The sequence below is a fragment of the Babylonia areolata genome, chromosome 17, assembly GCF_041734735.1.
Source record: "Babylonia areolata isolate BAREFJ2019XMU chromosome 17, ASM4173473v1, whole genome shotgun sequence".
NCBI classification, from domain to species: Eukaryota; Metazoa; Mollusca; class Gastropoda; order Neogastropoda; family Buccinidae; genus Babylonia; species Babylonia areolata.
The window spans coordinates 6,154,337-6,168,351 of NC_134892.1; the positions used below are offsets into that span (position 1 = coordinate 6,154,337).

The window sequence follows — 14,015 nt, forward strand, 5'->3', positions numbered from 1 at the left end:
GGAGCAAGTCAGTAAAGAAAGTTTCAGTTTCAGTTTCAGTTTCACTTTCTCAAGGAGGCGTCACTGCGTTCGGACAAATCCATACACGCTACACCGCATCTGTTGAGCAGATGCCTGACCAGCAGCATAACCCAACGCGCTTAGTCAGGCCTTGAGTGCATGCTTACATATTTGTGTACCTATGAAAGTGGATTTCATTTTACGTAATTTCGCCAGAGGACAACACTCTCGTTGCCATGGGTTCTTTTTCAGTGCGCCAAGTGCGTGCTGCACACGGGACCTCGGTTTATCGTCTCATCCGAAAGACTAGACGCTCAGTTTGATTTTCCAGTCAAACTTAGGAGAAAGGGCGAGAGCGGGATTCGAACCCACACCCTCACGGACTCTCTGTATTGGCAGCTGAGCGTCTTAACCATTCTGCCACCTTCCTCCTTATAAAGAAAGAAATCAATCAATGAATGTCTGAGGGACAGAGCAGCGACATTCACGAGTCAGTGTCACCACTGTGTATCGTTAGATTACATGCGCTTATAAATCTCCAACATGTTTGTGCACGTGAAAGCATTAGAGGCACCAGCAGGTCTGTACATTTTTTTTTTTTTTTATGTTGACGTGAGAGAAAAAGGTGAGGAAAAAAAAAAAGTTTTCAAAGCAATCTCCATCCTTAGTCTTTCAGGTATCTGTATTGGAATCAAACCCAGATACCCTTGGATTGAAAGTGCGATGATCAAACCGTTTGGCTGTATTGCCTGACCTCGGTATTTATTGGAATCAGACACATTTTGTTCACACAACTCCTGCGCACTGGATTGATAAAAGAAAAGCAAATGTATTTGTTGCATACAGGTGTGGCATTTGTGTTTGTTTGTTGGTTTATTCTGTTTTATTAATTGATTCATTTTTCTAAAGTGGGGTACACATTTCCCGCAATATGTGTCTCCCACAGCCCTATTTCAGCATTTGAAAAATGTTTATTTATGTATGTATTTAGTTGTGGGTTTTAGTGTTTTTTTCTTCAATGTTCCCCCCCTCCCCCCACCCCCACCAATGGAGATAGATTTGATTAATTCTCTCTCTCACTCTCTCTCTCTCTCTCTGTCTCTGCCTGTCTCTCTCACTCTCACTTTATGTCTCTCTCTCTATCTGTCTCTGTCTCTCTCTCTCTCTATCTCTTTCTCTGTCTGTCTCTGTCTGTCTCTCTCTCTATCTCTTTCTCTGTCTCTTTATCTGTCTCTCTCTCTCTATCTGTCTCTCTCTCTCTCTATATCTGTCTCTGTCTCTTTATCTGTCTCTGTCTCTCTCTCTGTCTCTCTCTCTCTCTATCACTGTGTCTGTCTCTGTCTGTCTCTCTCTCTCTCTGTATCTGTCTGTCTCTCTCTGTCTCTGTTTCTCTCTCTCTCTCTCTCTATCTCTCTCTCTTTATCTGTCTCTGTCTCTTTATCTGTCTCTGTCTCTCTGTCTCTCTGTCTCTCTCTCTCTCTCTCTCTCTCTCTCTCACTGTGTCTGTCTCTGTCTGTCTGTCTCTCTCTCTTTATCTGTCTGTCTACCTCTGTCTCTGTTTCTCTCTCTCTCTTTGTCTGTCTGTCTGTCTCTCTCTCTCTCTCTCTATCTCTCTCTCTCTCTCTCACTGTGTCTGTCTCTGTCTGTCTCTCTCTCTCTCTGTATCTGTCTGTCTCTCTCTGTCTCTGTTTCTCTCTCTCTCTTTATCTCTCTCTATCTCTATCTCTCTCTCTTTATCTGTCTCTTTATCTCTCTCTGTCTCTCTATCTGTCTTTGTCACTGTCTCTGTCTCTCTCTCTCTTTATCTGTCTCTGTTTCTCTCTCTCTCTCTCTCTTTATCTGTCTGTCTCTCTCTGTCTCTGTCTCTCTCTCTCTCTCTCTCTCTCTCTCTCTCACTGTGTCTGTCTTTGTCACTGTCTCTGTCTCTCTCTCTCTCTCTCTCTCTCTGTCTCAGTGTGCAGTGTGGTATTAGTGTTTGTTTCTTTGTTTATTCTGTTTTATTTTTATTCATTCTTGTAAGTTGAGGTGTCGTTAGCTTTCAGGCGCCAATACAAGTTGCTACAAATATATAAGAATGAGCGGAACAAGTCAGCGAAGAAATGGATCTGCCTGAATTACGGAGCAGAGGAGTACCCCCCCACCCACACACCACTGATTGCCGTGTGTCGTTACGTTTCAGGCTCCGTCACAACCCTTACCCGGAGGGCGGGGCGGGGGGCCGCAGGGTCAGCAGTTCAACTCTGAAGACGAGGATGATGAAGACGATGACGATGACTCTGATGATGACGATGATGACGATGACCACCCCCAGGTGGAAGGGTAGGTGGTGTTTGGACGATGATGATGATGATGATAATGATCATGATGATGTTGATGATAACAACGATGCTGATAATGATGATGAAAACAATGATGATGACCATCCCTTTGTGGAAGTGGTGTACAGAAGATGATGATGATGGCGACAACAACGATGATCATGATGATGATAAAAACAATGATTATGACCATCCCTTTGTGTAAGTGGTGTATGGAAGATGATGATGATGATGACGACGACAACAACGATGATGATGAGGATAAAAACAGTGATGACCACCACCCCTGTGTGGAAGCGTTAGTGGTGTGTCGAAGATGGCTATGGTGATGATGATGATGACGGTAATGATAATGAAAACCATGATGACCAGCACCAAGTGGAAGGGTAAGTGGTGTATGGAAGATGATGATGATGACGGTAATGATAATGAAAACCATGATGACCAGCACCAAGTGGAAGGGTAAGTGGTGTATGGAAGATGATGTTGATGATGATGATGATGACAACAATGATGATGATGGTGATGATGAAAACAGTGATGATGACCATTCGTATGTGGAAGCATGAGTGGTGTGTTGAAGATGGTTATGATGAAGGTGATGATGATGACGATGACGATGATGATGATAATGAAAACAGTGATGACCATTCCCAAGTGGAAGGGTAAGTGGTGTCTTTAAGATGATGATGATGATGACAACAATGATGATGATGATGATGATGATGGTGATCCCAGGGGAAGGTGGTGTGATGAAGATGATGCATGTGTGGGTGTATGTGTGAATATGTGTCTTCATGTTTTACATTTATTTGCTTATTTATCGTCATTGTTGTCTTATTTATTTACCTATTTATTTGTTTGTTTATTTATTTATTATTATTATTATTATTACTACTACCCCTTTTTTATATATTATAATTATTATTTATTTATTTATTTACTTATTTATGTACGCTTATCTATTATTTATTCACCTTTTTTTTTCTTTTTTTTTTTCTCAAGGCCTGACTAAGTGCGTTGGGTTACGCTGCTGGTCAGGCATCTGCTTGGCAGATGTGGTGTAGCGTATATGGATTTGTCCGAACGCAGTGACGCCTCCCTGAGCTACTGAAACTGAAACGGATGACAATGACAATGATAGTGATGATGATTATTCCTGATGGAAGGGAAAGAAGTGTGTGGCAGATGACAATGAGGATGATGACTGATGACTCCAGTGGTGATGATGACGATAATGATGATAACAGTCCAAAGTTGGTGGAGCAAGTGAAAATGACTCTGGTGATGATGGCAATGACACATTATTTGTATTTGTATTTGTATTTCTTTTTATCACAACAGATTTCTCTGTGTGAAATTCGGGCTGCTCTCCCCAGGGAGAGCGTGTCGCTACACTACAGCGCCACCCTTTTTTTTTTTTCCTGCATGCAGTTTTATTTGTTTTTCCTATCGATGTGGATTTTTCTCCAGAATTTTGCCAGGAACAACCCTTTTGTTGCTGTGGGTTCTTTTACGTGCGCTAAGTGCATACTGCACACGGGATCTCGGTTTATCATCTCATCCGAATGACTAGCGTCCAGACCATATATTATATTACATTATATTATATTACATTACATTACATATTATGTATATACATGATTTTTTGTTGTGATCATGGTGTAAAGATGTTTCATCACACAATGTATCTTCTTTTTTTCTTTTTTTTGTGATCATGGTACAAAGATGTTTCATTGCATAATATTATGTATGTATTTCATTTGGGTTTTTTTGTTTTTGTTTTTTGGCTGTGATCCTAGCATAAAATTGATTTATCACATAATGATTAATGTACGTATTTGATTTTTTTATAGTGGTAATGGTGTAAAGATGCTTTGTCTGCCATGTGACGTTACGTAATACATTTTTATATTATGTTCCAGAGCATATGACCCAGCCGAATTTGAAAACTTGTCAGTCAGTGCTGAGATCAAGGAACTGTTCCAGTACATTACCAGGTGCGTCCACATGCACTTTGCAGGAAAGAGAGTTGGGGATTGGTCGTGCCTACCATCCTGATTTTTTGGTATTTATACCGGAAAACCAACAAAAAATTTTATTTTACCACTTTTCAAAAATATGTTGGTATGTCAGAAAAAAAAGAAAAAAGTGCGTGCTTGATTTCTTCAGATGATCACAATGTTGTGTTGCGTTGTATTGTGTTGACTTGTATTGCATTAGATTATATTGTGTTGTGTTGTAGGATTGTGTTGTGTTGTGTTGTATTGTGTTGACTTATATTGTATTAGATTATATTCTGTTGTGTTGTGTTGTAGGATTGTGTTGTGTTGCGTTGTATTGTGTTGACTTGTATTGCATTAGGTTATATTGTGTTGTGTTATAGGATTGTGTTGTGTTGTATTGTGTTGACTTGTATTTCATTAAATTATATTGTGTTGTGTTGTAGGATTGTATTGTGTTGTGTTGTAGGATTGTGTTGTGTTGCATTGTATTGTGTTGACTTGTATTGCATTAGATTATATTGTGTTGTGTTGTATTGTGTTGACTTGTATTGCATTAGATTATATTGTGTTGTGTTGTAGGATTGCATTGTGTTGCATTGTATTGTGTCGACTTGTATTGCATTAGATTATATTGTGTTGTGTTGTGTTGTATTCTAGGAATGTGGCAGAATGGTTAAGACAAATTGTTTTGTGTTGTATATATTGTATTGTGCTTCTTTTTGTGTGGTGTGTGTGTGTGTGTGTGTGTGTGTTGTATCGTATTGTATTGTATCATATATTGTATTGTATCATATCGTATCGTGTCATATTGTGTCGTATTGTATTGTATTGTGTTGTGTTGTATTGTATTGTATCATATTGTATTGTATTGTATAGTATCATATTGTATTGTATTGTATTGCAGGTACACACCTCAGTCCATCGAACTGGACCACAAGCTGAAGCCGTTCATTCCAGACTTCATCCCATCTGTCGGCGACATCGATGCCTTCATTAAGGTCAGTGAATGCTGGGATCAACACAACACAACACAACGCAATGCAACGCTACACAACGCAACACAACACAATGCAACGCAACACAACACAACGCAACGCAACGCAACGCATTACAACACAATGGTGTGTGTCGATCGAGATCGATGATGACCATCGTTGTCATCCAGCTGGGGGATCGGGGGAGGGTGGTAGTGGTGGGGGGGGGATGCTCATGAATCTATCTGTGAATGCGCAGATGGCTGAATAGTCCAATCTGCGCACGAAATGTTCGCTGACAGTTGGGGCAGACAAAGACAGGCATATCATTGTCAGGGAGCTTGTTTGCCCGTGACTTTCTGGCCTGCCTCTTCTGAACAGCTGCAACAGTCCTGTTGGCCTTGCACAACTTGGTGCCTTTGTGCACAGCAGCGCGCCATTTGTCACGGTCCACTGCAGATTCCAACACAACACAACACAACGCAACACAACACAACACAACACAACGCAACGCATTACAACACAATACAGTACAATACAATAGCAATCTTAGTGGTCATTTGTAGGATACCATTTTGTCACTGCTGATTTTTGTCATCGGTTGTTCATAAAATATTACTGAGCAGTTCATAAGACGTCGTGAACTAAGATTCATGAATTATGTATGAAGTAAAATGGGAATTAACAAAATCGTTAAAAGTTCAAGGGTCAATGTTCATGACATATTCGTGAGATTTTGCAGTCATGGGTGTTTATCATGACCATTCAGTTCATGATTTTTGTTATTATTGTCTTTTTTTTTTTTTTTTTTTTTTTAAATTCAAGAAGAATTTGTGACTGATGCGTAGAGCATTGTTTATGAACAGTTCTTGATTATTTTGTGGATGATAATAATGGTCATAATTATGATGATGATTATGATGATGATAATGATAATGGTGATGCTGATGATAAATAATAATAATTATAATCATCATTATCATTATTATTATTATTATTGATAGTAGTATGACCTGCATTAGATTATTATTGTTGCTGTTATTATTGTCATTATTATCATCATCATCATCATCATCATCATCTTTAATATTACTTTTATCATTATTATCAAGATTATCTTTTCCATTGTCATCATTATCATTATTATGACCATCATCATCACCATCATCATCATTATTTTTTTTTTTTTAAGTTTATCATCATCACCAGTATTATTATTGGTAGTAGTATTAATGGTGTTATTAATGTCATCAGCATTAGCAGCATGTATATATATTTTATACTATCAACATCATCATCATCATCATCATCATCGTCTTCACCATCATCATCATCATCATCTTCATCACCACCACCACCACCACCACCACCACCACCATCACCATCATCATCATCACCATCATCATCACCATCCTCAACATCATCACCATCATCGTCATCACCGTCATCACCATCATCACCATCCTCACCACTAACACCACCATCATCATCATCATCATCACCACCATCATCAAAGTGATTTATTTCTCTGTGTGTGGGTGTGTGACCCAGATTCCCCGGCCAGACAACAAACCCGACACGCTGGGTCTGACGGTGCTGGACGAGCCCTGTGCCAAGCAGTCCGACCCCACTGTCCTTGACCTTCAGCTCAGGGCCATCTCCAAGCAGACCACCGCCAAGTCTCTGGTAAATGCGGCCGCATGTAAACACAGCCTTTGTGTAAATATGGTTGGATGTAAATACAGCCACCATTAAGCCACGTGTAGATGTGGCCACGAATAAATGCGGCCGCATGTAAACACAGCCATTGTGTAAATACAGCCGCATGTGAACACAGCCATGTGTAAATGCGGCCGCATGTTAACACAGCCTTTGTGTAAAAACGGCCGCATGTTAACACAGCCATTGTGTAAATACATCCTGTTACAAATTTATTATGTGTAGAATGCAGGAAAAATAACTCAGTGCAATGAAAGGAGATGATTATATTTCTAATCAATGTTAATAATTGCCTGCTGTTGGAAACTGGAAGGTGTTTGTTCTCCTGGCATAGTATTTCATAGGTGATTAGTGCTGGGCACCCTGGGGGTAAATGGGTTAATAGGGCAAAAACTACATGTGCAGACAGAAGAAAAAAAAAAGGATGACACTGCACTCTAGCTATGCACTCCCCATGTGAAGAGCAGCCTGAATTTCACACAGGGGAATCTGTTGTGACAAAAGAGCTGTAACACAACACAACATGATGCAGCAAAACAACACAGCACAACACAGCATAGCGCAGCGCAACGCAGCACAACACAACACAACAGCACCACCACAGCACCACAGAACAGTACAACAATAACAGTACAGCACAGCACAGCACATCAACACATCACAGGGCAATACAACACAACACAGCAACAACACAGCACAGAACAACACACCACCACCACCACCACAGCACAACACAGCACTGCACACGAACACATCACAGAACACCACAGCACAGCACACTAACACATCACAGAACAACACAGCACACCAACACATCACAGAACAACACAGCACAACACAACACAGCACAGCACAACACACCAACACAACACAACACCACAGCACACCAACACATCATAGAACAACACAACACAACACAACACCACCACCACAGCACATCAACACGTCACAATAGTGACAATCATGTGTTGCTGTGTGGTTTTCCGACAGGTGGTGAAGAGTTTGGAGAGCGCGGAGAAGAACCCGAAAGCCATCGAGAACTGGATCGAGAGCATCCGCGACCTGCACCGCTCCAAACCTCCCCCCAACGTGCACTATTCCAGGTCAGGACCGTTTCCTTGATTGCTTTTTGTTGACTCACATCTTTAAACAAAGTGAGTGAGATTTTTTCCAATCTCCCAGGTCAGTGTATGTGCAGAACCCCCTCTGTATGTATACTCAAGCAGAAGATCAGATACACACGTTTAAGATCCTGTAATCCATGTCAGCATTCGGTGAGTTATGTAAACAAGGCATACTCAGCATACCCCGAAAACGGAGTGTGGCTGCCTACATGGCAGGGTCAAACAAGTAAAAGCCCACTCATGTGCATGCAAGTGAACATGAGAGTTACAGCCCACGAACAAAGAAGAGGAAGTTGTTGTTTTGTTGTCTGCCCCCACAAACAGAGAATGGCTGCCTGAACGGTGGAGGTAAAAGTGGTTCATACATTTATTCACTTACTCTGCATTTCACTCTTCACTGAAAACTCATCTTTTCACCAGCTGCCATAGCGAAGTGATTAGCGACGCGGACTGATGGCTGGGAGGATGCAGGTTCAACTGCCAGCGGAAGTGGGTTTTTTGGCTTGTGGCCGGTTCCTACCCAGAGTTGAGTGAGCTGCGTGCTTATATGGGAAGACCAGGACCACACAGTCGAGTATCATCCACTTCATGGATGCGTTTTTGGGTGTGTTGCTCAAATTTCCTGACCAACACTGCAAGTGTCTGTATCTCTCAGGCCTGGTTGTTGACACCGGGATGTCATTATGACAGGCAGCGTCGAGTACAGCCTTGTCACATAGTCCCCAACTTAAAGCGCTTTGATTTGTCTGTGCACAGGATTCAGCGCTATATAAATATCATTATTATTATTATTATTAACAGACCTCCACAGCAGCATCGTCATTGTCATCCTTCTCCCCATTCTTCATCATCAAAAAAAAAGAATATTTAAAAACTTGGATCTTTTCTAAAACCTGCCTGTAAGCGTTCTCGGTTTCCTCTTTCTACAACACTACCCCATGCTTGACAACTCACTTAGCATGTGTGAGGGATGAGAGAAGGGGTGGAGTGGGGGAAGGGTGTGGGAGAGAGAGAGAGGGAGAAAGACAGAGTGGTCATGAGTGGTTCTGTAGTTTGTAACTTTGTCTAATGTGAAAGCTCCCTGAGCTCCTAGAGAGAAAGGGTGATATAGTCATTCAGATGAGATGATAAACCGAGGTCCTGTGTGCAGCATTCACTTAGCGCACGTAAAAGAACCCATGGCAACAAAAGGGTTGTTCCTGGCAAAATTCTGTAGTAAAATCCACTTTGATAAGAAAAACAAATAAAACTGCACGCAGGAAAAAATACAAAAAAATGGGTGGCGCTTTAGTATAGCAACGCACTCTCCCTGGGGAGAGCAGCCCAAATTTCACACAGAGAAATCTGTTGTGATAAAAAGAGAAATACAATACAATACAATATACAAACTTATGATTGTTATTTAGATGCCCACTTGTTGAATTAAGTGAAGGATGTTTTGCAGACCACCGATGCAGAAGAAGGAGAGTGTGTGTGTGTGTGTGTGTGTGTGTGTGTGCTGTGTGCATGTCTGTGTGCGTGCATGCATACGTGCCTGTCTTTGTGTGTATCCACAACTGATTTCTTTCTTTCTTTTTTTCTTTCTTTCTTTTTTTAAAATTTTTTTTATTTTTTGTTTGTTTGTTTGCTTGTACAACCAATGGTTTATCAGTTCTTTTCTTTCAGTATTGTTATTTCTGTTTTTATTATTGTTGTTGTTGTTGTTATGAACTTTGGTGTTGTACTGTTGTTGTAGTTGTTTTTATTACAAATACTACTGTTGTTTTTGGTGATCATTATAATAATAACAATGATAATAATAATAGTAATAATAATTATAAAATTGATAATGATAATACATCTTCTGCTTCTTCTTTTTCTTCTTCCTCTTCCACTTGTTGTTGTTGGTCTTCTTCTTCTTCTTGTTCTTCTTCCACTTCTTTTTCTTGTTCTTCTTGTTCTTGTTCTTCTTCCACTTCTTGTTCTTTTTCTTCTTGTTTTTCTTCTTGTTGTTCTGCTTCTTCCTATTGTTTTTACTATTGTTTCATTTTCGTTCTTGACATTTATTGTCATTGTAATTCTAGGTGACGAGAATTTATGAACACTATCCATAAATCAGTGATTTGTTCTTTTCCCTCAGGAACATGCCAGATATTGACACCCTGATGCAGGAGTGGCCGCCAGAGTTTGAGGAGCTTCTCAAAGAGGTGAGAGACTTTACGCAGGATGGACGTAAAGTGGAAATGATCCCCGCGTGAAACTTGCACTCCAAAGTTTATTTCCTCCCATGTCTTTTTTTTTTTTTTTTTTTTTGTATTAAACCTTCTGAGATCATTTTCAGCTTTTAACTCATTTTGCCCCTGTGCCTGAGCATTGCTTTGGCATCAAGATTTGTCTCATGAAAATGGTTTTAACGTACCTGCATTTGCATTAACTGCAAACAAAGGGAACTTTATTTCTACAGTATTTCCACATGTGTTCCACAAGTATTTTGGAGGGAAAATAATATATTTTCTGGGTGTGTTTGTTTGGGGTTTTTTCCCCACATTAGTATAGCATGGAAACCAGAGTCTGTAAAGTCTCCATGGTTGAATGAATTAAGGTGAAATGGTTGTGTGATTATTTGTGTGAAAAGGTGTGTGGGTTGTTGTTTTGTGTGTGTGTGTGTGTGTGTGTGTGTGTGTGCGTATGTTTTGCAGTGTGTTTACTCGTGTGTTTGTGTGTGTGTGTGTTTGTGTGTGTCAGGTGTCTCTTCCCACTGCCGACTTGGACTGTGATCTGGGGCAGTTCACAGAAATCATCTGCTGTAAGTAGAATTATTAAAATGCTTGGAATGTTTGTCCTTTGACGCTTGTGCTTTTCCGTAAGGATTGCCGTCTGCCATTACTCCAGAGCTATCAATTCACATGTGTCCCCAGGTTCAAAGTATGGTAGCGTGTTAGGGTCAAAGGAGAGATAGAATATTGCATACTGTGTGTGTGTAGGGGAGGGGGGGGAGGAATGTTGAGTTTATTTAATTTCAAAATACTCTGCTTTGCAGGCCGTTCCTCAAGTCAAAGAAGACGTATTGGACAAATAGTTGAAGCCTGGCATGAAGTCCGTTCTTTGCTGCGTTTTCCCTTCATGATACTTTCAGGCATCAACCAGGACTGACAGATACAGACACCTGCAGTTTTGGTCAGGAGATTTCAGTCAGTAAAATCGAGCAGCGGCGCTCCCAGATACAGCAATCCATGAAGTGGATGGCACTCGACTTTGTTGTTCCTGTCTTTCCCATTTGAGCCCACAGCTCACACACTCATCTGCGGATAAAAGCTGGCCGCTGGGCCCAAAACCCACACAATGGCATGTCTCTGCTGTTGGAATCCGTACCATTGGTTCGTAAAACTGAATCATTTTGCCGTGGCATCTGATGGATCTTATTTTAACCCTCTCTGTGGCCAATTCCAGAGATCTCCACTGCTGCCTGTCTTGTGCTGTCTTAGCTAGCTTCCCCACAGGTATAGTCCATTCTCCTGTCTTGTGCTGTCTTAGCTAGCTTCCCCACAGGTATAGCCATTCTCCTGTCTTGTGCTGTCTTAGCTATCTTCCCCCCAGGTATAGCCATTCTCCTGTCTTGTGCTGTCTTAGCTAGCTTCCCCCAGGTATAGCCATTCTCCTGTCTTGTGCTGTCTTAGCTATCTTCCCCCAGGTATAGCCATTCTCCTGTCTTGTGCTGCCTTGGCTATCTTTCCACCAGGTATAGCCATTTACCTTTCAGTTCTTTTTCAACCGTTCTGCACCATGTATCCCTTGGAATTGTCACACTTTTTCTTTTTTCCATCTCATGTCCTGGCAGTGCATCTGGTGGTATTCTGTGGACGTGTTGTTGTTATTGTTGTAGTTGTTGTTGTATTTCTTTTTATCACAACAGATTTCTCTGTGTGAACTTCGGGCTGCTCTCCCCAGGGAGAGCGCGTCGCTACAGTACAGCGCCACCCATTTTTTTTGTATTTTTTCCTGCATGCAGTTTTTTTTGTTTTTGTTTTTTTTCCTATCAAAGTGGATTTTTCTACAGAATTTTGCCAGGAACAACCCTTTTGTTGCTGTGGGTTCTTTTACGTGCGCCAAGTGCATGCTGCACACGGGACCTCGGTTTATCGTCTCATCCGAATGACTAGCGTCCAGACCACCACTCAAGGTCTAGTGGAGGGGAAGAAAATATCGGTGGCTGAGCCGTGATTCGAACCAGCGCGCTCAGATTCTCTCGCTTCCTAGGCGGACGCGTTACCTCTAGGCCATCACTCCTTCATTACAGTGATGATGAACCCTTGATTGTGCGTAAGTTTAGCTGAAGTGAAGGCAAGTGTCTCAGCTGATGAATGCTGATGTATGATTTGCGTGGCTGTGTGTGTCAGTTGATGAATGCTGATGTATGATTTGTGTGGTTGTCTGTGTCAGTTGATGAATACTGATGTATGATTTGAGTGGCTGTGTCAGCTGATGAATACTGATGTATGATTTGAGTGGCTGTGTCAGGTGATGAATACTGATGTATGATTTGAGTGGCTGTGTCAGCTGATGAATACTGATGTATGATTTAAGTGGCTGTGTCAGGTGATGAATACTGATGTATGATTTGAGTGGCTGTGTCAGCTGATGAATACTGATGCATGATTTAAGTGGCTGTGTCAGGTGATGAATACTGATGTATGATTTAAGTGGCTGTTTCAGCTGATGAATACTGATCTATGATTTAAGTGGCTGTTTCAGTTGATGAATACTGATGTATGATTTAAGTGGCTGTTTCAGCTGATGAATACTGATGTACGATTTGAGTGGCTGTGTCAGCTGATGAATACTGATGCACGATTTGAGTGGCTGTGTCAGCTGATGAATACTGATGTATGATTTAAGTGGCTGTTTCAGCTGATGAATACTGATGTACGATTTGAGTGGCTGTGTCAGCTGATGAATACTGATGCATGATTTGAGTGGCTGTGTCAGCTGATGAATACTGATGTACAATTTGAGTGGCTGTGTCAGGTGATGAATACTGATGCATGATTTGAGTGGCTGTGTCAGCTGATGTATACTGATGTATGATTTGAGTGGCTGTGTCAGCTGATGAATACTGATGAATGGATTGCGTGGCCGTGTGTCTGGTGCAGCTATTCTGGACATCCCGGTGTACAAAAACTCCAGTCATCAGAACGACAAGATCCAGGCCTTGCATGTGCTCTTCACCCTCTACTCTGAGTTCAAGAACTCCCAGGTAAACTATGTGTGTGTGTGGGTGGGTGTGGGTGGGAGTTTTTGTGCTGTGTATGTAGTGTGTGTGTGTGTGTGTGTGTGTATCAAAGTGACAAAGGTAGTTTGTGTATTTATGTTTTGTGTGTTTAGTAAAATAAGGAATGATTGTTGTTTTGTTGTTGTGTTCACATGTGTTTCTTTTAAAACACTGAAATCACAAGAAAGTATTTTGAAGAAAAAAGGATATAGGAATGAAAGAGGAATCTTATTATATAGATAGATAGATAGGGGGAGCGAGAGAGAGATCTATAGATATCTATATATTTATATATATCTTTGTAACAATGATGACAATAAGGAATCATTTTTATACTGGACACAGTATTGTGCAATGCAGCTCTGTGCGCTTTGTAAAGTAATTTCATGACAGAGGAGTTGTTTACTTTTATGTGGTTTCCAGGCGTATCACATTGTTTTATGAAGCAATAACAGTGCATACCAGTCACATTGTTTGATGATCCAGTAGCACAGTACAATTACATCGTTTTATGGAGCTGTAATAGTGCAGATCTCACAGTCACATTATTTTATGAAGCTATAGCAGTGCAAATCAAACATTCACATTGTTTTATGAAGTTATATCAGTGCATATCAAACAGACAG

At 40.9% G+C, this 14,015-nt stretch overlaps 1 protein-coding gene across 3 annotated transcripts in view; it reads left to right on the forward strand.

Annotated features, from left to right (window-relative positions):
- The window catches only part of LOC143291606 (intraflagellar transport protein 46 homolog), a 41,163-nt gene that overhangs the window by 20,550 nt on the left and 6,598 nt on the right, over positions 1–14,015 (forward strand). For all 3 annotated transcript variants that reach the window (XM_076601557.1, XM_076601558.1, XM_076601559.1), the window contains 8 exons: positions 2,180–2,319; positions 4,244–4,318; positions 5,229–5,322; positions 6,850–6,984; positions 8,008–8,120; positions 10,261–10,327; positions 10,866–10,926; positions 13,271–13,374. In XM_076601557.1, the coding sequence (XP_076457672.1) occupies positions 2,180–2,319; positions 4,244–4,318; positions 5,229–5,322; positions 6,850–6,984; positions 8,008–8,120; positions 10,261–10,327; positions 10,866–10,926; positions 13,271–13,374 (789 nt within the window). The remainder of the gene's footprint in view (positions 1–2,179; positions 2,320–4,243; positions 4,319–5,228; positions 5,323–6,849; positions 6,985–8,007; positions 8,121–10,260; positions 10,328–10,865; positions 10,927–13,270; positions 13,375–14,015) is intronic.